Here is a 24,882-nt window from a genome sequence, read left to right as displayed (position 1 = left end):
ACGTTTGACTATAGATAGATGGGCTTCCCCCATAGCATCAAGGAAGCTCAAGCAACTCATTTCACCTCATCTTTGACACCTTCGCCTCCTTACTCCTGACTCTCTCCCTTAACAACCGGAGTTTCATCTCATTTGCCAGCAACAATTCCTCGCGGTACGCTCTCATCAGCAAAGCCTTGTTTGCTAAGAGGCTATCTGGTGGTAATTTGATGATTTTCTCAGCCATCTGCATGACCTCGGGCATCAGTCTATCCGAGGCGACGATATGTGTGATCAGCCCCACGTCTCTCAATTCTGCAGCTCCGATCCGCTCATTTGCCAGTAGCAACATGGACGCTCTCTGCCGACCTAGAATGCGAGGAAATGTGAAACTTGAGCATGCTTCGGCGCACACTCCCAGTTTCACAACAGGGGCAAAAAAATAAGCGGCTGGGTCGGAGTAGACGAAGTCGAATAATGCAATGCTCGATAACCCGTAGCCTACACCCGGTCCGTTGGCCGCAGCTATGAGAATTTTGTCGGTTGTGATGAGGAGCTGATGGTATGCGCTGAAACCAACAAACAAAAAGATTAGTGTGGGACTTGTGTCCTAAAGGGGTTGACCTAGAGTACTCTAATGTTTGAAGCCTTTCTTTGGGGATGATCGGCTCCTCTTCGCTCTCGTAGATACTAGTCATACTCTCTGATAGATCAAGACCTAGACATAAGGGCCCAGGGAGGTATCGATGAGCACGGGAGTTATATAGTAGCGGTTCAGGGAAGTAGGACTGGGACAAGAAGACTTGTTTTACCTGTTGTGAAGAATGTTCCTTGACCAGTCAGAACGATCACACGAACTTGGGGATGACTATCAGCCCGGCGGAAGCCTGTCAGCATCTCCTTTTCCCCGATTGTTCCCAGTCAATATCAGTAAGGCCTGCAAGAGGGGGCCACGGAGCAGGGATAGTAGTGTAAAGACTTGGAAGGTGTTCTGATTTAAGGCATTCCCTATTTCCGGCCGATTGAACCGGATCAAAGCCACGGCAGCATGTAACTGTAGAGAAATACAATCCAGAGCGGGAGGAAGGGGGGTGCTCATCGCTGATCAAGGGACAAGAAGAGAGAGTGTGCACTTGGATGGGCAGACAGTAATACCAGATTGTATGTCTTATTCCGGCACATTGATCAAATACTTGTAATCCTCGTTACTGGAACTCTGGACGCACCGATGTAGGAAACCCTATCATGCTCTTCTCCAGCATAGGCAGAATCCCACCCATGTACTCTCATCCTCACTCTTTCAAAGCTCGGAGATTCAAGAACAGCCTTTTCCCAACCGTGAGATTCAATCAATGCTCTGATCCACCACGGAATCCTATACTTGGAAAATGAAAAAAAAACTACTCGGTCTATAAACAGCAGGCTACGGAGCTCAATTTTCAGGCAGGTGATATGGATATAGCCGAGATGCCACTTATGAAGTCAACATCTACAGCTTTGCTGTATCACGTGTATCATCTTGATTATCCACAATGGTTGTCCGCATGTCCCACTACTGTCTCCTACCATACTACACCACCACCACCGACAAATTCTAGACTAAACCAAACCGCCCTTGGCGATGAATCCACCAATTGTTAGACGTTTGCCCATAAACATGGCCTCGAACTGGCGCTCAATCAAGACATAGTCAACATCATGACCGAGTCCAGCTTCACAGAAAAGTTTCCGCATGTCTTCTTCGCTGAAACCGAATTGGTTGATGGTTTGAAGCACCTGAGCCTGAGTAGAAGACAGCTCCACCTCAGGCGTATTCGTCGAGGTAGATTCGGGAACACGGTCCAGAATCACACACACGCCGCCTTTCCGGAGACATTGGGCCAGTCTGCTCAGCAGCTTCGCTGGGTCCGAAACATGATGCAGGGCCATGCTCACGACAACAATGTCAAAATCAGACAATGATACCTGATCCGCAATAACCTGTGAAGTGTCTGCAGACAAAAGGTCGTACTCGTACGCCTGAACTCTCTCCGGACCGAATCCTGTATCCTGCGCCCATTTGTTGTACTCTGCCACCATGCCCGGCGAGATGTCCAAGCCGACAGCTTGAGTAACGAAAGGGAGCAGGGCCCACTCGGCATTAGTATAGTGTAGCCATGACTACGGATAGAAGAACCAGTAGAAACGGCTATTTACCTTGGAAGCTGTTCCCGAGCCACAAGCATAGTCAAGCAGTCTGACACTTGTCTGCCCGCTGGAGAACCCGCTCGAGTCTGTCCATTTGCTCGACATCCATGAGCGCCGGGCTTCAAATTCTTCCACAACGGCTTGGATCAACTCCGCCCACTCTGCGAGATGACGAGATGCATCCTTGCTATGTGGCATTAGTGCTAGGAATTCTGTTTTGATCGACGAGGCGAACTAGGAAGGGAAAACTGGTCATGAACTTACTCAAAATGAACCTTGTTCCGCGATGCCAGATCGTCCCCCATTGCTCAAAGCTTTGAAGGAAGATCGTCTAGGTAGATTTAGTCGCGTGGTATTTTTTCTGTGTGTCGTATGTCTTGATGGCGACAAAGATGTGGCACATATACGATAAGTATGGTTGCTCCATGCGAGGGCAGATGAGGTTGGTGCACACCGGTTCAGCGGGCGGCTGAACTGTAGATGTTCTTTCGTTAAGGGCTTGTAAGGTCCTCAATCTGGATAAAGGGACACCCCTGACTGTTCCATTTTCGAGGGCCAATTGTGTCAAGCATGTCTTGCGAGGTTACCCCACTTTGGTGAGGGTTTATGGGACTAAGGAGAACAAACAAGAGACATTGCTGCCGAGCGGACCGTCTACCAGTTGCTACGAGTATCACTCTATCCTAGCGCAGCTTTGGTCGGACTGACATGGACACAATCAGAGGAGCGCAAAATTGACAACAAGGGAAATCGATGTGTCCAAAGCGAGCACAGTTGCTCTCTTGATTTCTCATTCATTGCCCCAAAAAGCCAATTCTTCTAACGACTTCGCCCTGGGTTAACCCGTCGATCAACAGGCGAGGGAATAAAGGTCGCAAATCGCCACGATGCAGTAGCAAATTTGAACCCCCATTCACCAAGGTGTCTTTCCATTTGTTGCGTGTTTAGATAGCAGGATTAATAGGCAGATTCAGTATTCTTCCCTCATTGTTCACGAACGTACCATGTAAGAAGTCGATTCCACATTTCCAAATGGTGGCCCAATACCGAGGCGAATCGACTCCTGAAACCCTTCCAGCAGCAGTGGACCACTTTCAACGCGCAGGCATATAAGCGTGCTGTTGAGCAAGGCTGGTCATCGAAGGCTGTAGTGGTGCCACTCTGCCAGGCGGCCCAAAGAGAGGCCATTAGTTGGGACCACTGCCATCAGACGCTGGACGAGATGCTCTTTGCCAATCTGGATGTAACTATGGGAGCATTGTCTTGGAATCTCGTCCACCTCGCCGATAACCCGAATGCCCAGAGCGAATTGAGGACTGGACTAGTCCAACTTGCCACCAAAGCTGAATGTCAAAGATACATTCAGAGCTCCGATACCCTGCTGGCGGCTTGTATCTTGGAATCATCACGCCTCAGGCCCTTGGCCGCCTTCACTGTGCCCTAAGCTGCTCCCACAGATCGTTTGATCGACGAGTACAACATCCCCGCAAGGACCAACCTTGTGGTCGACACCTATGCACTCGATATCAAAAACGAATACTGGGGAGCTGATCGCGATGTTTATCGACCAGGGCGGTTTACAGGCCTGACTCGCTCCGATCTTCGCTACCGATTTTGGCGCTTCGGCTTTGGTCCGCGACAATGTCTGGGGAAATACGTCGCCGATTTGATACTGCGGACTATCTTGGCGACGATGGTACGCAAATTCACTCTACATATCCCCATGTACGAGTCAAGATGTTGGGAGAGAGACAAAGAGGCTTGGGTTAGTAGACCTGAGATCAAGTTGGAGTTGGAAGAGATTTAGTGAATTGAAGGTACCTAGTCAAGTGAGTGAGATTACTCACCGACTTTCCAGCTCAACGCATACGAGGATCTTACGACCTCCATACGCATCTCATCTGGCACAATCATCCCCCCGTAGCAAACAGGAAGTATATCGGTGGACTTTAGCGGTGTGACTTTATATCGACATGACAAAGACATCGTGGTGTCCAAAATCCTTCCCAAACAGTCATTTGCAAGCGAATTCTCCTCGCAGTAACGAAAGAACCGGACTCAGCCCATCAAGGGCAAGACCGGTCAAATTATGCCCAACCGTTTGACTTCTTCCCAACTGTCTTCAACCGTCTTCTGGAACGGGTTGAATTTCAGTTTCAACACCCCTTCAGCGGTACTTTTGTCAAGCCCAAAGTGCTTGGCTCTATCACAGTGTTCACCTTCCTCGCCTAATCCCTTTTCACCTCTAGCTCTCAATCCCGCGAGGCCGTCTTCCAAGTAATCCACTCCGCCACACAATAGAAATCTCTCACTGACACCTTTGTCCAATGCCAGAGCTCTAACGTGGGCCTCTGCCACATCTCTAACATCGACCCATGCCGGCAAACCTGGCGTCGCGACACGGGGCTTGAACTCTGGATTCTGACCTTGCAAACCAATGAATAAGTCCTTCAAACTCGTATTCAACCCCTCTACACCTATGTCCTTCCGAACTTCGTGGCAAGGGGGGCCGTATATCATAGGCGGACACAGCGTTACCAAATCCCAGATCACCTCGGCTTTGGTTTTTGCTTCTTTCCACATCTCCCAGGCTGCGCGCTCGGCGAACGTCTTACTGGCAAAGTATCCAGAGAATCCATCCCGAGCAGCCTGCTCCTCCGTGATAGGATTCCAGTCCTCCGACGTATATAGATACCCCGGTCGCGTGTTTTTGGAAAGGTCGACTACGGAGGCAAAGCTGCTCAAGATGATCATCTTTTTGAGCGACTTAGATTTGAAGGCGCTGTAAACGACGTTGCGTGTCCCATTGACCGCGGGCTCGACGAGCTCCTTGATCGGGTCATTTGTCGAAGTGAAAAATGGTGAGGCGACGTGGCAGATGAAGTCGACTCCTTGAGCTGCTTCGTCGAGGGCGCCGGGTGCTTGAATGTCGGTGACGATGACGAAAGTCAGATCCCCGTCGAGGCAAGCTTGTGCGTACTTGGCCTGGAAGAAGGCGGCTTTCGATGGAGATCGGACGGTCCCACGTACGCGATAGTTGTTCTTCAACAGTTGGTCGAGGACATGAGCACCGACAAAGCCATTGGGTCCAGTCAAGAGGACGAGAGCTTTTGCTGCAGACATTAGAGCTATTGAAATTGGAAATGGGTGCCTAGGTGGCGTCTTGGTGGTTCGATCGTGTGCACCGCTTCAGCTGTGTGACTTGTTGAGTTAAGGATGTGTACCCAAGTCTACCACGGGCATTATTTTATAGACTTGGACTATGAGCACAGCAGTAACCACATTACGCCGGAAAGTGGTGCATACTCCATCTATCCCCTCCTGCTCACAGGTGCAACCGATACAATTTGCGAATTGGACAAGGGGGATCTGCGCCAGAGCGGACAGATGTGGTATAGCCTCCAAGGTGGTTGGGCTGTGCTCTTCAGCCTCGCCAATGTAAGCTGCGGAGGACAGCGATCTTTCGGCGATAACAAGACCCACCGACTGACAGTTTTCGGCGATAGTGCACTAACCTTCCTTCGTCGTAGATGTTTTCGGACTTGAGGAATCTTAGATCTTGGTCGATGTGGTCGAGCTCTACTTTTTTCTCAGATATAAAGTACTAGGTAGGTAATCAAAGGTGAATCGTGGTTGAGACCTTTTCGTCTATGCGCATCACTCCACGTAAGCAATACAATAGGACAGGCATCAGTTCAACATCTCGTGAGAAGAATTTCACTTCTTCGACATCGCGCAAAATGCCGGCTCATGGAAATTATACAACGGAAAAGGTCCGCTATCCATCCCACGGCGAAACCATCAGTGCAATTCTCTTCCGGCCTGTCAATGTGGCTAAACCGCCAGGCGTCGTCCTAATTGGGCCGTATTCGTTCATTAAAGAGCAAGCACCGACGCAGTATGGTACACGTCTGGCCGACGAGGGCTACGCGGCGCTGATCTTTGACCCGCGTACTGTGGGCGAGAGCACGGGAACGCCTCGTCGACTCGAGAACCCGAAAATGAAAAACGAGGATGCCGTCGCGGGGCTGGACTATCTACTCTCGCGCGGCGACATTGACGCGTCCAGGCTCTTCCTCGTCGGTATCTGTCAGGGTGGACCCGAGAGTCTTGATATTGCCTCGTATGACGACCGAGTCAAGGCAGCGGCATCCGTCTCAGGCTACTTCCGTGACCACGAGACGGATCTCTACATGATCAGCGTCGGGTGCGTGTCGTGGGAACCGGGCGTCGACATTAGCTCGCTCAAGATGCCCACGTCGGAGCAAGGGGAAGCGCTTTTGCGGGCGCGTCTCGAACGAGCCCGTAAAGCTCGCGAGCTGTACGACACTACCGGAGAAGTCGTGTATCAACCTCTAGTCGACCCAAAGGCCGCCGACCCAGACACTGGGGCTTTAGCGGGTCTCCCGGGTCCCACGGTATGGGCGTGGTACGGACCGTGGACCTTGAAGGGATTCGAGAACCATTATGCCATAATGAGTGACCTCGATCATTTCTCCTACACCACCGTCCCGGGCGTAGCGAAGCTCGAAAAGCCGGCCTTGATCATCCATGGAGACAATTGTATGAATGCGCCCGCAGCCAAGAGACATTTCGAATCGATTCCAACCGCAAATAAGAAGCTTATCTGGAACAACGATATCTCCCACTTTCAGCATTACGACCAGCCTGATGTGGTCGACCAGAACGTGGGCGAAATTGCGAATTTTTTTGCGAGTGTTTAGAACGGTGCTATGTCGGAGAGTCCATAGTGCGCAGAACTTCAATCTAGTCTATGAGAATATAAGATAGGTATATGCAAGCATCACGCCATCCTAGACACTTGCTCAGAATTAACTGAATCTATTCATGAAGCTCCAGAAACTGTTGTCTGGATAATGCCCGTCGAAGTTTGGACTCTCCATGAAGTTTTCGATGCCCTGGTAAGAATCTTGCATGTCTGGTGCGTGAATGTCTTGATAGAACAGATCGTGGACCGGATGGGGAGGTAAAAGAGTTTCAAAGTCAAAATCGGGAAAATTTAATGCACCGAACCCTGGTTGTTGGTGGGCTGGTGATAACAACCCAGCCTCAACGTTGCCCATGGGTGAATCTCCATTCAAACACGTCATGCCACAGTCAGGATCCACGGTCCAAGCGTCCAAGCTTCCTCTTTCGCCCTCGCTGCTGTGAGTCATGTGCTGAAGAGCGCACCCGCAGAATTTCTCCGACCGGGAGAATAGCTTTTTCACGACACCGTATGCCGACTGGGCCATGTCATTGTGTTCGCCTATAATGTTGAGCATGTCGATACCCCAGTGCACATTTTGCAACACTTCCGACAGAATGTCGAGGTTCTCTTTCGGAAACAGCACAATGGTGGCCATTGAAATGACCATTGCGTCAAACAATGGGTAGACCATATTGAATGAAATGTACTGCTGCGGTTTTGACAGATGGAATAATTGTCTCTGGATAGTGAGGATCTTCAGCGCCGCCCTGAGGACCTCTGTCCGACTTTCAGCTACGCTGAATATGTAAGGTCGATGAAGTGAGAGCAAGACAAAATAAATCCCACTCGCCAATGCCTGGCGCGCCGCCGGTAGCCAGTGGCAACCTGGAAGTCCATCAAAGTGTACATCGGGGTCATGATGGCGACACCACAGCGGTAGGTGGTTCATATTCTCCACAATCGTGACGTGCGTCTCTCGAACGATATGGTAGTCTTCTGTCCGTGCTCCACAGCGCTCAAGAGAGCGTACTCGTGGAAAATATCGATATGCAACATCGTAACCAATGCGGATCATACTAACTGGAGTAGGAGGATCATGGGTCGTTCTCTGTCTCGGTGGTGTTCCCATGCTTCTTCGTGCAAGGTCGTCAGGAAGGCAAGGCGCATTTCCAGGGGCAATCGCGGTCGTGATAGGTCTGCCCAATACGACAGCCATGTGAATGTCCCAGTTGTGGAGAACAAACCAGATCCTGCGCCTCGTCTCTTTATCCCATTGAGCGTCAATGCTTACCGACGGAACTTGTGAATTGAATTCTGCATGAAGCCCTATTTCCTGCGCGTTCCGAATGGTGATTCCAAGGCAATGCCACGACTCGATAACGTTTCCTGTATTTTTCAATAAAGATGCGCGTAGGATCCCTGCCTGAACAGCCACTAGTGTGACTTCCCGCTTTCCAATCAGTTCCAGGATTGAAAAGCCAGCTTCAGAGAAGTCACAAGCCAAGTCGAGGAATGTCATATCCGAGGTGTACTTCAGAGACTCAAAGCTTGAGCAAGCTTCGTCGGTAACAGCTTGATGCATCAGAGCGTGGGCCATGAGCTGGAAAAGAAGGGAAGGAAACACCAGAACATTGGCAGGGAGGACACGCAAGGCATTGGCGTGGGCCGAGTAAGGGACATGTCTCCAGTCCTCAAGCTGCTGACGGAAAGTGATCTCGTCAATCACATCATAGTGCCAATTGATATCCGAGAAAAACTGATGTAAGAGGTTGTCGATGTGCTCCTGTGATGGTAGTTGACGGACTAGAGATCGATATTTGTCGTCCAGAGCTGTTCGGTTGCTCTTCACCACAGAAGGACGGCTCAAAGTGGACGGAGAGATAGCCTCCATCTGTTTGACCAAGCTGATGATATTGTACTCACTGTGAGTGGAATAACCCAAGACACCGACAAGATTCTCTTGATCTTGTGGGGACAACGGACTGGTCTCTGACCTCGATGGTGAGCGCGATATTGAAGGTTCGACATTGCTCTGACTAGAGCCGCCTGTACTCGCACTGGTGGCGTTGCGGTGGCCAGATTTGCTGTCATTATTCTCGTAGCGGCAAAGCTCCTGTGACCACTATATCAGAGCACGCGGCGGAGATTGGAGTAAAGTCCTACTGGCTTCGAACGTCCCATACAATGCTGACAAGGCTGGAGGCGGTTACACTAGATTTGAGAATCAACATTCGTCCCGCTAACTTCACCGTTGAGTGCCGTTTTGGCAGACGAGATTCGAGACCGACCTTTTGTTTGCGGCGATGGCATTCTATGCAGGATAGCAAAATGCGGTGCCGTTTTCGGTGGAGGTGTCGATCATTCTCAACTGTCGGATTGTCCAGGGAGTTCATGCCTAAGTACTGATGGATGACTTACTCCTCTGAAATGTGTGAGTATGGTGAGTCGTGATGGATGGAGCGGACCTTAAAGACGATGTGGTCGGGAGTGATTCTCAAAACTGTTGTCAGCCAAAAAAGGATTGTCTATCCTGTCGATAGGTAAAGTTCTTGGCCATGTTGGTGAGGGGGGGAGCTTGAGCCAGGTTTGCCCACTGATGGCCCCTGGGGCCTAATGTCACCCAAACCCAGCTGCCCTACCTAGATACCTAGGTAATGTTTAGCTAGGACTTACGTGTTTCCAGATACCTACTATCTTATCGGGCATCGCGAGACGCCTTTAACCGCCCATACCCATGCCTGAGGCGCCCAAAGGCTTCGTCGCATTTGGGTAGGTATCCTTCCTCCCATTTTGAGTCTTATTTCACATAATGGACGCTTCCCACATTAAAAGGACTTATTACTACTAAGTACCAAGTACAGATTATTATCCTCATGGATGCGAACGTCAATTGAGGTACAGTACTTACTTACTGGAAACCTACCTAGTAGTACTGCCTCTACATTGTTGACTGAGCGGCGGAGTTTGCTGTGCCAAACCTTTCCATTTTGGTAGACAAGAAAAACTTAGGAATTTTGCGACCGCAGCTCACCCCAGTGGCAACTCGATACTGATGGTATTGTATTTGATACCTAGTACCTAGGTACTGTCCCACACGTGGTGGCAGGTTTTGTTCCATGACCGGGAGACGGCCATTGTAGTAAGTCTCATTTGATCATGATCGCGGGCTTCAAGCGAGAGAACAATGCTTGGGCGATAGTCTTGAAGTGCTCCTAGGTATTAGGTAGTAGTCATGGGGAGATTACACCGATGATGGATGGAAAATATATTGCAAACCCTCGTGGCCCTAACCTACGACCAACTTAGGTACCTAAGTGGCGAAGGCCAGCCCCCCGGGAGGGGCTTACAAGCGACGCCTAATAAACAGGATGGGCGTCTACACCACCGTCAAGAATCTGGAAGACAGGAGGCTACGGGCACCTGACCTAATAAATTTGCAGGATGAATCATAAAAACGACAATTTTCATTCGCAATCGACCATAGGATATGGAGAACAGGGCTTCCCGTTCGCTCAGCCATACTTAAGCCATATGCCGGTCAGTTAGTACTAAAGTGGGTGACCATTTGGGAATCCTGGCTGTTGATTGTTTTTGCTTCTTGACTTTTTGATCAAGACAAGAGGACTATAGAATACGTCCATTCTAAGAACATCATATTATACTACACACCGACATTAATGCGGCAAATCGATCATCTGCAAAGACGCTAACGTGGAGGGACAATGTAGAGAAGGGGGCTATCCATCAACAGGAAAGCTACGCTTCCAGTCCAAAATCGTGCGCTATTGGCAGGGACGGTATCAGTCAATGTTGGCTTTCAGAGAGAATTGTGGCATTCAGAGGAAGCGCAAGTAAGAATTCGGAGGGAACTTGGGGTGGCGTATGGAGTAGTATGAGATACTTGGTGTACTTAGGCATTCAGGCCTGAGCCAGGTTATTTCTGGGCCCAGTTCTGCCTAGGATGTCAATTCACACAGTCCAAGGCTTGCGCATGTGGGTTAACGAATCTAAGACCGAGAAGAATTCATATCATGGATGGAAGAGGAAATTCTCGGATTTCGCAAACACATTTCGAAATTAAGACCTCATGGTCTCTACTCCATAGCCCAACGGTTGATCCAATTCTCACTTGTACAATAAAGTTCGTCTCGTCTAGCAAAACACGCACGAGATCTCATGCAAGTCGCTGACATTCGAAGCGCGGATCAATCGGAGTGCCACTTGGAGATAAAAAGTTACCAGATTGGGTTGGCTGGTGCACTCTATTGACCTGAATAGAATATGGTCCAATCAAGCGCACGCTCATTTCTGAAACGAGGGGCAATGTAGAAACCTATAAATGCCATCGATTCTGGTGGTACAAGTGGTTTCTTAGAAGGCAAACAAAGCGCTCTAAGGTAGCTGTCCTCACTATACTAGCAAACAACAGCGCACTCGATTTTGATCATCACTCAACTTAATCATCACCATCAATTCATTATCATGGCGCCAGCCAAAGAGACCATTCTGATCACCGGGGGTACGACAGGGCTGGGTTTCTATACTGCAATCCAGCTTGCGAAACAATACAAAGATGCATCCATCATTGTTGCGTCTCGAAAAGACACAGACTCGGCATCAACGGCCATCAGAAAGGCCAGCGGCCACCAGGACGTGCAGTTTATGAGCCTCGACCTTGGCAGCCTCAAAAATGTGCGAGATTTTGTGGACAGGTACGCGGAAAAGCAGCTGGCACCTATTTCCCTGCTTCTCCTCAACGCAGGCATTCAATTCCCAGAAGAAGCCACCTTCACCGAGGACAAGATCGAGGCGACTTTGGCAGTCAACCACGTGGGCCACGCCCTGCTTCTGCACCTTCTCCTTCCGTATCTCGCCACCCAAGCTCGCATCGTCGTCACTTCCAGCGGTACACACGACCCAGCTCAAAAGAGTGGAATCCCCATAGGCACTTACAAGAGTGCCGAAGACCTTGCACATCCTCAAGGTGAAAGCCTCCGAAAACCAGGTCGACAGCGATACGCCGAAAGCAAACTGGCGAATGTGATGTGGACATACGCCCTACACAGGCGGTTGGTGCAAGTCCCCGATAAGAAGTGGACCGTGGTGGCATTTGATCCGGGTTTGATGCCGGGCACTGGCCTCGCTCGCAACGCCGGGGGTGTGCTCAGGTTCATATGGCACCATGTTTTCCCCAAACTAATCCCAATCCTTCGACGCACATATCACCACAACATTTGGAGACCTCAGGAATCGGCTGATCACCTAGCCTTTATAGCCTCAAAGGAGTCGACAAGTGGCGTTTACTACGAGGTCGAAAAGCCCATCAAGTCGAGTGTTGATAGTTATGACGAAGCCAAACAAGAGGATCTTTGGGCGTGGACGATCAAGACTATCGCTAAAGATGAGACAGAAGCCCGAGAATTCGAGATTGTCCCGAAAGTATGAACAGATATTCTGGGAGAGTAGCTAGAAGGGGTTTTGTTTTAGTCGTCGTTGTTGCGATATAGCGATGGGGAAAGGGTCCAGGCGTCATGGAAGGGTTGCCTGTGTACATGCAAACGATATTGTGGTAATTTGTGTCCATATTCTTGACATAGAGGCTGAGAGTATTGCTTCTCGATGCTTTCGACTTGGGAATTTATAATAACATAGTGCATCATCATTCATTCTTCATCGAAACAAATTCTGCGACCGGCAGCTCTGACAGTTGTAATCAAGCATGGTCGACGCCGGTCCAATCTGGATCCAAATCTCGCTGTCGGGCCCACAGTCGTCGAACCTGATCTCGGTGAGCTTGATCTTCGTCTTCTTGGCCGTCTTTTTCCTTCATGACCTTGAGTCTTAGACGGCCTTGACTGCCACGTCCGTTGAAATCCAGAGTCCACTCCAGAGGAAGCTTACCCTTGATTCCCCCGTCGGCGGTGTCTTCAGCCTGATTGCTGACCCAGCTATAACCAGGCCGAAGGACGACATTGGCGTAGATGGTAAAGAACCCCCACCCAAGGCGGCGGATTTCATAGGGAGGGTTTTGGACAATAATTTGATGATTGCGAAAGGTAGGATGCTACACAACGAGGTTGGTGAATCATGATGAGACACGAGCGCACCCAACTTACCAGAAATATCTGAACTTCTTCGATGAGATCAGTGCGGGAAGGACGGATAAAGAAGTTCCATTGATGTTTATTGTTGGAATCCGAGTCTGCTCGGATAAGCGAATGTTCGTTGCCAATGTACACAGTCAAGGTTTCAATAGCGGTGGAGGAATCATCAACGGTGGTGATGGATTCTGTCTCACGCTCCCTGTAGGTAGCAGGATATTGCAATTGCAAAGCGGAGTCGAGAGGGACATCCAAAGAAGCCGTCGTGGGTGTCCGGCACATTGGACATGGAGTTTCAATGTCATTGGGCAGAAGCACCAGAGGCGGATCGTCGAGTCCAACTATGGTCATTCGAGTAGAAATAGACACGTCGGCCCACTGGGCCATGCAGGCTTCGCAGAGAACATGGTTGCATCTAGTCCTTACCGGACGGTAGAGGAGAAGCTGGCAGACAGGACAGAGATGATCTGGGGCAACCTCGATCTCTTCGGCGAGATTGACATTGCGAGCTGGGGAAAATGATGGGCTTTCTTCGGGCATGAGAGGTCGTCAAGAGGCCTTGTATGTCGAGATATCATGCTGATTATGCAGTAAGGGGAGGGTGCGACATAACGTTAATGTGGGCATACGGAGTACTGTCCAGGATGAGATATCAAGAAGCTGATGACGATGCGAAGATGGGAGGATGATCACGTGGAAGCCAGGCAGCAGCGTCACGTGATATTTAATCTAATCTCCGAAGATTGCTTCGTCAGGTGACATTCTTGCCACCGAAACCGCGCAGGTCAAGATTTTTCTCTCATTCCCAGGCCACCATTATTACCTTATGCAGGCGACAACATTAGGGATTCAGAGATTGACCACTTAGTCAGACTCTCACAGAACTGGCATCTGGTTGGTGGTGACTAGTGATCGGTAAGTCGTTGGCACTTTGACTTGACTGGTGATCAAATCTGAACCAGGCTAACAACCCATGGATCCTATCAGGTGTTTCGTGCTGGATAGCATGACATGATCAGAATTGCCCTGGTCGTATCTCGTACCTAAACGCTAAATGAGCCGATCGACTTCTTATGCCCATACAAACTGTCTCCGACATATAGGCTATCCCCTAGGATCCACCGGCCTCCGGATATCCCTCAAGGCAGCCTTCCCCTTAGGATTCTCTCTTTTTTCAATTCAATACCTCGTCGTTCCCATCCTTCAATCACTCTCCTTTACGCCGCGCTTGTCTGGCGACAATCTCTCCCTCACTTCCTCCTCTACACACCACACTCTTTTAGGTGCACTTCCTCACAATGCCGGGCCGAACCCTACCTACGATCCCTCTATCGGAGGTCGAGACCCATAACACAAAGTCCTCTTGTTATGTCACCATCGGCGAACGCGTCTTTGATGTGACCGATTTCCTCGAAGACCATCCTGGTGGACCAGAGTTCATCTTGGAATATGCAGGCAAAGATATCAAAGAAATCTTGCAGGATCAAACCTCGCATGCCCACAGCGAGGCGGCCTACGAAATTCTCGAGGACAGTCTGGTGGGCTTCGTCGCCACGGCACCGGTGTTGAAGACGGCAGTTGATTCCACACATCCTGACCAAGTCGTTCCCCTTCCAGCGACGGCCAATGGCAACGCCGAGCTCCAGGACCACGGGGTCCAAACCAAAGACCTCCCTGCGCGACCCCTCTACGAATCCACCGGCATGTCGAGCGCAGAAGATCTTTCCAAGGAGACGGACCTGGATTCAGATTGGAAAACCCACAAGTTCTTGGACCTGAACCGACCACTGTTCCCCCAGATGCTTTTCAGCAACTTCTCTAAAGAATTCTACCTCGAGCAAGTACACCGGCCCCGACATTACAAAGGAGGTGCATCGGCTCCGTTGTTTGGAAATTTCATGGAGCCCCTCAGCAAGACGGCCTGGTATGTCATTCCCATTATATGGCTACCACCTGTCACGTACGGTTCTGTCATTGGCTTCATGCACCTTTCCTCCACGACAGAGGCGGCAGGATACTGGCTGTTGGGATTATTCTTGTGGACTCTGGTCGAATACATTCTCCATCGCTTTTTGTTCCACATTGACAAACTGATGCCCGACCACCCTGTCGCATTGACGTTACATTTCCTCCTGCACGGCATTCATCATTACCTTCCCATGGACCGATACCGCCTGGTAATGCCACCCAGTTTGTTCTTGATCTTGGCAACTCCCTTTTACAAGCTGGCCCACGCCGTCTTCTGGTACGACTGGTATGCCGCCGTCACGGTGTTCTCAGGGGGCATCTTCGGGTATATCTGCTACGACTGCACGCACTACTGGCTGCATCACAGACAGCTCCCCGCGTACGTCCGTGACCTGAAAAAATACCATCTGGCACATCATTACCAGAATTTCGAACTCGGGTAAGTGATTCGATATAGTTCCAGTTTAGCCCACTTGACTGACTTGTCTCGTCTAGGTTCGGAGTGACATCCAAATTCTGGGATTACGTTTGGGGTACACAACTTGAATACACCAAACCTGTCAAGGCTTCCCAGTGATGGGTGGCAAGATGTTTTGATGTTGACGCATGAGCTTGTATAATATGTTTGCATTGCCGGCAGATTATGAGATGGCGTTGATGTTGTCATAGAGTGATGGGCGTGTTGGAACTTCGGCCGTTGTCTGGGATGGGGGCTTTCACATATACTTAATTCGACATCGTGCCTGTCGACTTGACTTGACGATGGAACTAATGGTTTATCGCCGCGATAGATGAATCAATTAATAATGACTGTTCACCGAGCGATCTCGTTCTGATTTGTCCAATCGATGAAGAAAGGCACTAATGATGGAAACGCACGTTGGTATATTGACTCCTAATGTATACACACATATCTAAAGTGCCCAATCCTAGCAAAACACCAACCAACTCCAGTTCGCCATAAGTCCATCAAAGTCATCATGTTTGCCTGGTCAGTTGCCTCGTATATCTAAGTTATTCATCAGGTCTCTCCTCCTTCTGGAGATGCACAAACGTGCTCCGATGTCATCGAGACAATTGAGCAACGAAACCCGCAGCCGCTGTAGCCGAGGACGACGACCTCGACGAACGACCGTTGTTGTTGTTACTGTTCCTCGTCCTCGCATTATGTTTGAGAGGATTGTTCCTTTCCCAATCATCATCGTCCTTGTAAAGAGCGACTGCAGCGTCGAGATCGCCATCTGCACCCTTGAGATAAAGTTGGGCAACGGTGTAGTCAGCGCACTTGGTGGCGACCATCCATCGGCGTAGCTTGAGTTTTCTCTCCTCCTCGGCTGCGTCGGGCGGTTTGCTGAGACTGGGCCCGGAGTAATGCGTCGCGGGGATTAACAACCACTTGCGTGCTGTCACCAGCGTGTCGCTGAATAAGTGGTTGTGTCGACGTAGAATGGCCACAGGTACTCCGTATGCAACGCTGAGTCCAGCCAGTGTGTCGGTTGGTGATAGGTGGTGGACGATGTCGTCGGTATTTTGGGGGGCGGAGGAGAAGGAGGAGGAGGCAGAGGAAGAGGAAGAGGAAGAGGGGTTCGCTGTCATGAACGATGATGAAGAGGTTTGGGTTACCGAGATGGCTTCATCGTAGCTAGGGGGTGCTGCCGTCGTGTCTCTCTCTTTATCATTGTTGGATTTGGTTCCATCTCTTCTGGTGTATGATGGAGGGAGTCGTAGCCCCTCCTTGGGCAGTGCCGACGGCCCCGTCGAGATCTGGCAAAAGGGACAGTATTCCTGGAAGCGTGGATTCGAGTTTTGACAGGTTGCGCAGATGTCTCGTTGGCAACAGTCTAAGTGGCGGGTGAAGAGGATGGGTTTCTCTGACGATGACGATGAGTAGTGGTGACCACCCTTCTTGGTGTCATCGAGGAGGGTGGCGCATGTACAGCAGCTTGCCCATGGTGCCATGGCGTGTAGGAAATGTGCTTTACGACGGCGGGTACATGGGGGATATAGATTCCCAATGGACGAACGAGAGCACAATGTCCAGAAAACGGACGTAGGATCTGGTAGGATCTGAAGTGAGATCTCGGATAGAATTGGAGTAATGGACCTTTTGTCGAGTCTGGAATCTGGTGTCATCCTGTCATCCCGTCATCCTATCAGTTCATCTCCCGCAAATCCCATGATGTCAACCTCCACCTCGAGTTCCGCATTCTCCTACACTCACTCGCCATCCTCCAGATAATCTATCCGTAGTCATGATCAATTAATTCAATGTCTGGTCGACTGTTGGCACCAATCTATCTCTGTGAAATTGTAAATCTTTTACCCATGCACAAGCACAAGCACAAGCACAAGCACCTTGATCCAATGCATCGCCCAAGTATGAACAAAATTCTCGCTCAATCGCTGCACGTGTGTCTAGGATTACATTCCACCCTGGTTCCGCTAGTTTTGTTCTGTCCGACTGCGTAATTCTCCTTCATTTGCTGTAGAGTCTGTAATCTCAACACCACTCGAGATCCCAGATCTCTCGGTTGTATCATCACGGTCCTCGCTCTTCGAGTGACTGGCTTGCCCGTCCAGGACATCATCACCACTCCCGGTCTGATGCTCTGGCTGTTCATCAGTCGCTAAAATTCCGGTATTCGACGACTCTTGTTGGGCATGTGCAGCGGCCTCCTCTTCTGCTCTCGCCCTCTCCTCCTCTAACCTCCGAATCTCTCTTCTTGCCTCCTCTCTGGCTCGCACATGTCGTTCTCCCACGCCAGGAATCAGACTGGCCAGGAAGAGAGCTGCACTCTGTTCGACTCGGTACAAGGCATTGCGCCACACACTCGGTGTCTGTTCTGCGTGTTCTCGCAACAGTCTAGCCGCGGCCTCTTGAGGTGTTATCTCAAGCGCCCCTCGAACATTGGCTGGTCGCTGTGCAGGTGTTTCTCCTGCATCATGGTCTGTCGCCGTTGGTCCACGCCGGGGTCCTGCACGTCTAGCCGGTCCTCGGGCCTGATCTTGGGGTCGAGGCGGGCCGATGAGATTGTCCATGTGTTGGCGAGCGGCTGCGAAGGCTCGGGTCAAAGGGCCATTCCGAGGTTGCAAGCAAACAATTGTAGCAACCAGGATCATGGCCCACCGCTTCCATGAGCCGGGCTCGGAGAAGACAAACATGAAGAGATATAATCTCAGAAACAACCATATACGCTGAATGAGAAAGCCGAACATGTCATCGGCGTTGGCTTCCTGACCATGTGGCCGTCGAAGTGGGCCGGGCCTTGGGTCTTGTGGAACCACAGCTCGTTCGGGGTTGGCGGCATCTGGTTGTCGTCCAGTGGGATTTGGTTGGTTGTTGACCGATTGGACTTCTGGGGCAACGTGAGAAGTATTGTTGGTTCGGCTTGCCTCATGGACAACGTTGGTCATAGTGGTAGATGAAGTAAAGTAGCCATGACCGGGGGCAAAGACAAGCGCTTCCGGGCCAGAGGGTGACGATAACAGCCATGCAATCGTGTTTTGGGGTTGGGGTTGGCTGGAAGGGAGCTGCTGGCCAAGCAGGGGAGCAAGATGAGCATGGAACAGAGATGCGGGAAAGGCGTGTTGCAGATGTGGCATCTGAGGCCACTGTGGTGCATGAGGCGCCATGGGAGCCCTTGGAGGAGGTGGAACAGGGGGAGAAGATCGGGAATTGGGTGCGGCAGAGGATTGACTGGTTGCTGGCTGACCAGGAGCAGAAGCAGGGCGGGGCAAGGGGATTCGAATACTGGTGTGATCAGTCATGACGGTCATACGCTCCCCATTTGGCCCGACAAACTCCTGTAATTGAGGGTTGGATGGAGTGACGGTCTCCGAGCCTGGGGCAAGAGGTTGTGGTCGGTATAGATTGTGGAGACCATGGTGTTGGAGGATGTGGGGAAGTTGAGATCGTGGTGGTAGGCCGGTCTGGCTCGGTTGGTGGATCTGAGCCTGTTGGGAGGGATTATGTGGTGTCGAAGCAAGAGTAGGAGGTATCGGAGAGGCACGGTGCTGGTGCTGATGCTGCTGTACAGCTATCCGCTGCTGAACGGAGCGTAGATCGGCTCTGTTGGATTCGATCGACTGTTGAATGCGAGAAAGCGCATCTTGTAAATTATTGGTTTGATGTTCTACAGCCGCGAAAAGGCTAGGAATGCGCTGATTTGGTTGATCGGTCGGTGTTGCATTGTTGGAAGTGTTTGACTGTTGTGGTGGTGCACTGGGTTGGGATGTTGGATGTGGGGATTGGATAATGATATGGAGGGTATACGGCAATGGACCAGTGGGAGTGCCGGGGTCTATCCTCAAGACATTAGACAATGTATCTTCACCTCGAAGTAGAGGTCGGCCCTGGTAGATGAGTCGCTGTTGTGTTGGAGGGGGGCGTTCTGGCAACTCGGCCTGGATTCTCGATTTCAAATCGGCCACGGTGGTCGAGAGCGGGACACTGCCAAGTGAATAGGGCGGTCTCGGATTTCCCGTTAGAAGGTAGGTGACTCGAAGGTTGACATGGTCAGGAGGAGGACTGGATGTAGGCAGAGGAGGTGTAAGGTTGGTAGAGGGGGGGGGCGTCGATGGAGGGTGGTGGTTGTTGGTTGCCATCGTCAATTGACAATGGGGATGGCCGTGCTGGGCGAGATCATGGTTGGAGGAGCTGGTCGCGGTTGGAACGAGAACGCTAAGACAGCAGTGACGAGGCCTCTAACTGTCGATCAGAGACGAGGAGGGATAGGGAGTTCGTATGAAGTGAGGTTGAGGTTGAGGTTGAGGGATAGATTGCAACAACGAAGAGAAGTTGTTTCCTGAGCAAAGGACCAAGGGAAGGAACCACCCAGTCGGAGTTGCACTTGCCGTTAGTGTAAACACCAAATGACCCTTGCCCTCCGCACCTGCCACATTCTGGGAACCTCCAAATGCCAAGAACATCGTCATCGCCAACGACTTCAACTTCCTTAGAATCATGGTAAACTGCTTCATACGATACTCAACAACCATAGCTGTCGACCCTGCCCTCTGAAGTCCAACTCGGCGATCCAATCTATTCAGTCCCAATGTCTCCTTCATCAGCGTGACATCTCCATTCACAGTCATGGCTACCTGCCAAATAGCAAGAACATGTCTCTCCCGCAGGCCCCCTCTCCCCTCTGGCACCCTACAAGCACTCTTTTATCCTCGCTCCCTGAGACCACCTCCATATCGCTCTCCAAAGCTCCAACTCCAGCTTACACAGAGGAGACCGTTCTCCAATAATCCCAGACTTCGCCAGGACCGTAAAGAGTCGGACGAGGAACCCTTTGCAACCAGATTGGGAAAAGCATGGAGAAAAACAAAAGTTGAATGGAAACCTATTCCCATCGGCTTAGGCATCGCATTGCTGGGGTTCATACAATTTCTCCGTATCCGCAACCGACCAGTTAATTCGCAGGAGGGAGGAGGTGACGCCGATGGACATGGCCCTCGCCCTCCTAAACGTCCTCGTATCTATCCTTCCGGTGGTGGATGGCAGGTCCAAATCATGTCAACTCTACCTTTAAAGGCCATATCTCGTGTCTGGGGCCGATTCAACGAGCTCACAATTCCCTATTACCTGCGTGTTCCTGGCTTCAAACTCTATGGCTGGATCTTTGGTGTCAACTTTGCTGAGATTGCCGAGCCAGACCTTCACACCTTTCCAAACCTAGCCTCCTTCTTCTATCGCGAGCTAAAACCAGGTCTGCGCCCCTTGGATCCCAATCCCAATGCCATACTCTCTCCTGCCGACGCTCGCGTCTTGCAATTTGGCACTATCGAGAATGGTGAGGTTGAACAGGTCAAGGGCATGACCTACAGCGTCGATGCTCTTCTAGGCTCTATTGTTCCGGGAACGTCTCCAAACCCTCAATCTCCAACCAATATCTTCGCTTCAAAAACGGATGAAAAGCTCAGATCTCTGCCCTCTGACGATCCTGAGGCCAAAGCCATCACAAGCGACCAAGAGTTTGCAAACATGAATGGTATTTCTTATACATTGCCAAACCTCTTCTCCGGAGCTTCTACGGCAGCCCCTGTTCACAACCAACAGGACGCTTCCACAAAATCCACCCCCTCATCCGAGGCTGCCGTTTCTGCCGATCTAGCTACCACTCAACCCTGGTGGTCGCCTTTCTCCCATCCCTCCACTACTAGCAAGCTCTATTACGTGGTGGTGTACCTTGCTCCAGGTGATTACCACAGATTCCATTCACCCGTGTCCTGGGTCTGTTCGCAGCGCCGCCATTTTGCTGGTGAATTGTACTCAGTGAGCCCTTATGTCCAAAGAACCCTGCCGGGCCTCTTCACCCTCAACGAACGTGTTGTCCTTCTCGGTCGTTGGAAGCACGGCTTTTTCAGCTATACGCCTGTAGGCGCCACAAATGTTGGCTCCATCGTCATCAATTTCGACAAAGAACTGCGCACCAATTCCCTCACCACTGATACCCAGGCCGACCGAGAAGCTGCTGCCGCCGCCGAGCGTGGTGAACCGTATTCGGGCTACAGTGAGGCCACCTATGACCATGCTAGCAAAGTCCTTGGAGGCCATGCACTGCGCCGAGGCGAAGAGATGGGAGGTTTCAAACTGGGCAGTAGCATCGTGCTCGTGTTCGAAGCTCCTGCTGGTCAGAGAAAGGCTAGTCTCGACCAAGGAGGTTCTGATGGAGGCGAGGTGGTTGGAGGCTTCAAATGGGCCGTCGAACGTGGTCAAAGGGTCCAGGTTGGTCAGACTCTGGGCTACATCACTGACCAGGACTGAAACCCAAGGTCCAGCGTCTTGATCCTACCCACTTGGTCCATTGCGCCATCTCTTGCATTCGATCTGAGCCACTTCTCACGAACATCTAGAATCTTTGTATTACCACCATATCATGTACAAAGCCATATGTGTAATGATGAACTGTCTCTTTGCGTCTCTGCCTCCCAATCTACTTGTACTGGTCTATCTGGTTGGACGAACGCTGTGTCGGCCCACTCCGCCTCAACTGTCGACCGCGGCCCAAATAAATACCCCAAGCATAATCAATAACACCCCTACCAAGATTCCTCGAGCTACCTTGACAACACGCTGTGCCAATCGAGCGTCTGCCGGGTGAACCAATACTCGAAGATGCCCATCCGAACCAGTCTCCTCCTTTGAAAGCCAGCGCATCACTTCGGCCATGGCACATTGGGACATGGGTCCACCTCTGCTCATGCTATCGACCAAAACAAAACCGCCAACAAAGTACGTCATGGCAGACAACACTATCAATAGTCGCGCTGCCCTTCTTTGATCAGACGTCCGTTCTGTATCTCGGAACACAGTTCTATTGACCATTCGCGCATGACTGAACTCACTTCGTTTGTGAACAAGGCACCACGCCTTCTCGAGAAACTCACCATTCTGGAGGCGTTCCAGACGCTCGAAAGGGGCATTCTCTATTTCACCCACTCTGAGTGCCAACTGCTCCTCAGATAAGGGAAAGCTGGGGCACTGATACAGACCATAAGAAACATGCACCGTCGCATTCTTGAACGATGTCCTTCGAGACAGCAACGAGGCCGAAGTATTTGTATACGCGACCGTGTGCACCCGCTCAGTATGTGCGCTACTCAGACTCGACAGGCTTCCACCGTGAACATTAATGGATGGGTTGCTGATGATACCAGAGTACGTCATTCTTTTGATGACTCGGACCTCATGACCTGGCTCATGCTCCTTTCCATCGGCGTGCTTGGATTCTTTCGCCTGACTGGGCTTCATGTCGGGCGTTGACTCTGATGAGTAATCTGCAAGACTGCTTCCAGTCATCTTGAAGCCAATCCCAGATCCGGGCTCACAGTGCTTTGAATAACTGTCTGCGTTACCAGGATTTGCATAGTTCAACCGACTGCGGCGTAGGTATCGAGACACTTCTCTGTCAGCATTACGGTGCTGCTCATCAGCAAGCCAACCTGCTAGATGTGACGATGAGTGAAATCTGTGCAGAAAGGCGCCGGTGTCTATGATTGGGCCCCCTTGACTTTGAGCCACCTGTGGTCCTCCTCCCAAGTTGTCGGTTGAGCATTGATACTTGAGTCGAGATTTGTTTGGAAAGTCTTGTGCATACCTTGGTTCTAGTTGAGAGCTATTGATGTCTTTTCCTTCAGAAAAATTGAGGCTGGCGGATGATGGTCTTGATTGGCGATGAGACCCACTGAGCGTTGAATCCTGTTGAACTCGAGCATATCTGAGATGATCCCTTGGCAGGAGAGAGCTCGATGGTAACACATGGTGATTCAATGGCGGACCTGATGTCGTGGAAGGTGAAGTCACTGGCTGCGAGGCTATCAAAGCGCGAGGTTGAGGAGCTGAAAGCCTTTCTGATTGAGATGACTCATGCGAAGGCGAGCAACGAACATGGCTTGAAAAATTCCTCATTGGCCTTGACTTTGAACTGGCCGCGCTCATCTCTGTCCATAGTGTATCGATTGTCTTTGGCGCCTGAATTTTCTCTGCACTAGGTCTGCGGTGTCTAGAGTTGAGCTTATAAGGGACGGGATCTTCTTCTTTGTCACTTTGATGCCTCGTCCTCTCGGGACGTAGGTGTTGTCGTGGGTGAACTGGACTGGCAAGAGGACCCCACGGGGAAGCCGGACTGCAACTGTCCACCAGGGTTGATCTTGGGATGTCCCGTGAAGCTCGACTTGTTAGCCGAAACCTCATTTTCGATGGTGTCAAGAAGCCACACCGACTACTTCGTGGAGATCTGGTCCAGCGGTCGTCGGATTCATCCGATGGCCGCTCTGAAACCACGATTGAGCTCATCTGGCTTCCAGCTTGAGTTGAAATGGCAACATCTGCAGAGTCATTGCTGGCAGGCAGTGTGAGGGCGTCGATTGGATGTTGCAACGACTCCTGATTTGGACTGGAACTCGACTTCTTGGACAGGGAGAAAAGTACTTTGTCGTCCACTGATTCGCTATCGTTCCTGGTGGATGTCTGACTGTCCACATGTTGTGTCTTGCTGTGAGGCGAGGGCTCTGCATACCAGGAAACAATGTCGTCAATTGTATTTGCTGGCATTAGATCCATAGTTGCTTCTGCTCCTGGACCGTCTTCTGAATCAGAAGCTTCGAAAACAGCACTGGATTCATGGTGACAAACAGCTTTGCAGACAATACCTTGAGCGGAAGTCACATTGTAGCATTCAAGCGGCTGCAATGGTATTGCCTGGTTCTGTGTGACGAGGTCATCGACACTTGTAAGACGCTCACCATCATCTGAATATGAAGACGCAGCGAGGGGAAACCGGGTCTTGATCCGTCTCGACATGGAAAAGCCATTGACAATGTTCCATGGTCTTCCTACGGGTGGATGCCCTGACTTGCGCACAGAGTCTCGTTGGCTTGTAGGGCGAGCACCTTTTTGAAGCTTATGTTCTAATGTTTCTTGTTGTAAGACCGAGTCAGACCAATGTTTGCCAGTTGATGGTGAAATAGATGCAGAATTAGGGTCGATTTCGCTCTCATAGGAGAGAAGAAGCGGTCTGAACCCGAGAAAGGGTGTTTCTGAAGTGGTTTCGGAGGAGTGCGCTATTGGTTCTCTCATGGTTGCCAATATCACAGAATGGCGTGGCGGGTCGAAGTTTGGCAGATTTGAAGACTGCTCGTTCTGCTGATCGACCTTTCAGAACAATTAGCGACGACTAAGGATCCTGAAGGTGAGCTCGCCTTGATTAAGGGTTCAAAAGAAGAATCAAGCGACAAAGATCTCTTGAGGCCCAAGGATGGAACCGTGTCTTCCAGCTGCTCACCATCATGCTTTCGGTGAATGTCCTGATGTATCACTGTGACTGAATTAGTATATTTGCAAAGGACGTAATCCATTTCATTGGCGAACCTCGAGATTCCCAAACTCTGCTTATGTTTGCCGAGTGTTGGAAACTGTGCGTACTTTGA

The 24,882-nt window shown here is 50.7% G+C and overlaps 12 protein-coding genes and 1 non-coding gene across 15 annotated transcripts; 6 read left to right on the top strand and 7 right to left on the bottom strand.

The window, feature by feature from the left end:
• Window positions 1-61: 61 nt before the first annotated feature.
• On the bottom strand, window positions 62-1,004 carry PV10_01062 (uncharacterized protein; the record flags this gene model as incomplete). The annotated part of the gene is made up of 3 exons (XM_016365220.1): window positions 792-1,004; window positions 613-697; window positions 62-548 (listed from the first exon to the last, which is right to left on the bottom strand). Exons 1-3 carry the CDS (start codon window positions 874-876, stop codon window positions 62-64), a joined length of 657 nt encoding a protein of 218 aa, XP_016228869.1. The 5' UTR covers window positions 877-1,004.
• A 574-nt stretch (window positions 1,005-1,578) lies between these two features.
• PV10_01061 (uncharacterized protein) lies at window positions 1,579-2,471 on the bottom strand (the record flags this gene model as incomplete). Its single annotated transcript, XM_016365219.1, has 3 exons — window positions 1,579-2,112; window positions 2,176-2,353; window positions 2,431-2,471. 3 exons carry the CDS (start codon window positions 2,469-2,471, stop codon window positions 1,579-1,581), a joined length of 753 nt encoding a protein of 250 aa, XP_016228868.1.
• A 917-nt stretch (window positions 2,472-3,388) lies between these two features.
• PV10_01060 (uncharacterized protein) lies at window positions 3,389-3,973 on the top strand (the record flags this gene model as incomplete). Its single annotated transcript, XM_016365218.1, has 2 exons — window positions 3,389-3,557; window positions 3,624-3,973. The coding sequence occupies 2 exons, from the start codon at window positions 3,389-3,391 to the stop codon at window positions 3,971-3,973; spliced, it is 519 nt and encodes a 172-aa protein (XP_016228867.1).
• On the bottom strand, window positions 3,961-5,475 carry PV10_01059 (uncharacterized protein). The gene has a single exon (XM_016365217.1). It carries the CDS (start codon window positions 5,287-5,289, stop codon window positions 4,249-4,251), a length of 1,041 nt encoding a protein of 346 aa, XP_016228866.1. The 5' UTR covers window positions 5,290-5,475; the 3' UTR covers window positions 3,961-4,248.
• Window positions 5,476-5,783: 308 nt separating this feature from the next.
• Window positions 5,784-6,922, top strand: PV10_01058 (uncharacterized protein). Its single transcript, XM_016365216.1, has one exon. It carries the CDS (start codon window positions 5,817-5,819, stop codon window positions 6,888-6,890), a length of 1,074 nt encoding a protein of 357 aa, XP_016228865.1. The 5' UTR covers window positions 5,784-5,816; the 3' UTR covers window positions 6,891-6,922.
• On the bottom strand, window positions 6,919-9,363 carry PV10_01057 (the record flags this gene model as incomplete). Of its 2 annotated transcripts, XM_016365214.1 has the most annotated exons (3): window positions 9,166-9,363; window positions 9,041-9,088; window positions 6,919-8,990 (listed from the first exon to the last, which is right to left on the bottom strand). In XM_016365214.1, the coding sequence occupies exons 1-3, from the start codon at window positions 9,268-9,270 to the stop codon at window positions 6,999-7,001; spliced, it is 2,145 nt and encodes a 714-aa protein (XP_016228863.1). In that variant the 5' UTR covers window positions 9,271-9,363. The 2 variants fall into 2 exon arrangements, with proteins under 2 accessions (XP_016228863.1, XP_016228864.1); XM_016365215.1 differs by having other exon boundaries at window positions 6,999-9,088.
• Window positions 9,364-10,351: 988 nt separating this feature from the next.
• PV10_01056 lies at window positions 10,352-10,467 on the top strand. Its single transcript, XR_001622110.1, has one exon. It is a non-coding gene; the product is annotated as a 5S ribosomal RNA (ribosomal RNA).
• Window positions 10,468-11,184: 717 nt separating this feature from the next.
• Window positions 11,185-12,560, top strand: PV10_01055 (uncharacterized protein). Its single transcript, XM_016365213.1, has one exon. The coding sequence runs from the start codon at window positions 11,360-11,362 to the stop codon at window positions 12,320-12,322; it is 963 nt and encodes a 320-aa protein (XP_016228862.1). The 5' UTR covers window positions 11,185-11,359; the 3' UTR covers window positions 12,323-12,560.
• PV10_01054 (uncharacterized protein) lies at window positions 11,450-13,655 on the bottom strand. The gene is made up of 2 exons (XM_016365212.1): window positions 12,994-13,655; window positions 11,450-12,941 (listed from the first exon to the last, which is right to left on the bottom strand). The coding sequence occupies exons 1-2, from the start codon at window positions 13,516-13,518 to the stop codon at window positions 12,591-12,593; spliced, it is 876 nt and encodes a 291-aa protein (XP_016228861.1). The 5' UTR covers window positions 13,519-13,655; the 3' UTR covers window positions 11,450-12,590.
• Window positions 13,656-13,762: 107 nt separating this feature from the next.
• PV10_01053 lies at window positions 13,763-15,771 on the top strand. Of its 2 annotated transcripts, XM_016365210.1 has the most exons (3): window positions 13,763-13,893; window positions 13,966-15,385; window positions 15,442-15,771. In XM_016365210.1, exons 2-3 carry the CDS (start codon window positions 14,277-14,279, stop codon window positions 15,521-15,523), a joined length of 1,191 nt encoding a protein of 396 aa, XP_016228859.1. In that variant the 5' UTR covers window positions 13,763-13,893; window positions 13,966-14,276; the 3' UTR covers window positions 15,524-15,771. The 2 variants fall into 2 exon arrangements, with proteins under 2 accessions (XP_016228859.1, XP_016228860.1); XM_016365211.1 differs by having other exon boundaries at window positions 13,966-15,771.
• A 43-nt stretch (window positions 15,772-15,814) lies between these two features.
• PV10_01052 (uncharacterized protein) lies at window positions 15,815-17,032 on the bottom strand. Its single transcript, XM_016365209.1, has one exon. The coding sequence runs from the start codon at window positions 16,903-16,905 to the stop codon at window positions 16,012-16,014; it is 894 nt and encodes a 297-aa protein (XP_016228858.1). The 5' UTR covers window positions 16,906-17,032; the 3' UTR covers window positions 15,815-16,011.
• Window positions 17,033-17,175: 143 nt separating this feature from the next.
• Window positions 17,176-19,719, bottom strand: PV10_01051 (uncharacterized protein). The gene has a single exon (XM_016365208.1). The coding sequence runs from the start codon at window positions 19,549-19,551 to the stop codon at window positions 17,389-17,391; it is 2,163 nt and encodes a 720-aa protein (XP_016228857.1). The 5' UTR covers window positions 19,552-19,719; the 3' UTR covers window positions 17,176-17,388.
• A 212-nt stretch (window positions 19,720-19,931) lies between these two features.
• Window positions 19,932-21,887, top strand: PV10_01050 (phosphatidylserine decarboxylase). Its single transcript, XM_016365207.1, has one exon. The coding sequence runs from the start codon at window positions 20,039-20,041 to the stop codon at window positions 21,716-21,718; it is 1,680 nt and encodes a 559-aa protein (XP_016228856.1). The 5' UTR covers window positions 19,932-20,038; the 3' UTR covers window positions 21,719-21,887.
• The last annotated feature ends 2,995 nt before the right edge of the window (window positions 21,888-24,882 follow it).

This window comes from Exophiala mesophila (genome assembly GCF_000836275.1).
Source record: "Exophiala mesophila strain CBS 40295 unplaced genomic scaffold supercont1.1, whole genome shotgun sequence".
In the NCBI taxonomy this organism is placed as follows: domain Eukaryota; kingdom Fungi; phylum Ascomycota; class Eurotiomycetes; order Chaetothyriales; family Herpotrichiellaceae; genus Exophiala; species Exophiala mesophila.
Note: the sequence above shows the minus strand (reverse complement) of the source record. Positions and strands in the feature narration are given on the sequence as shown.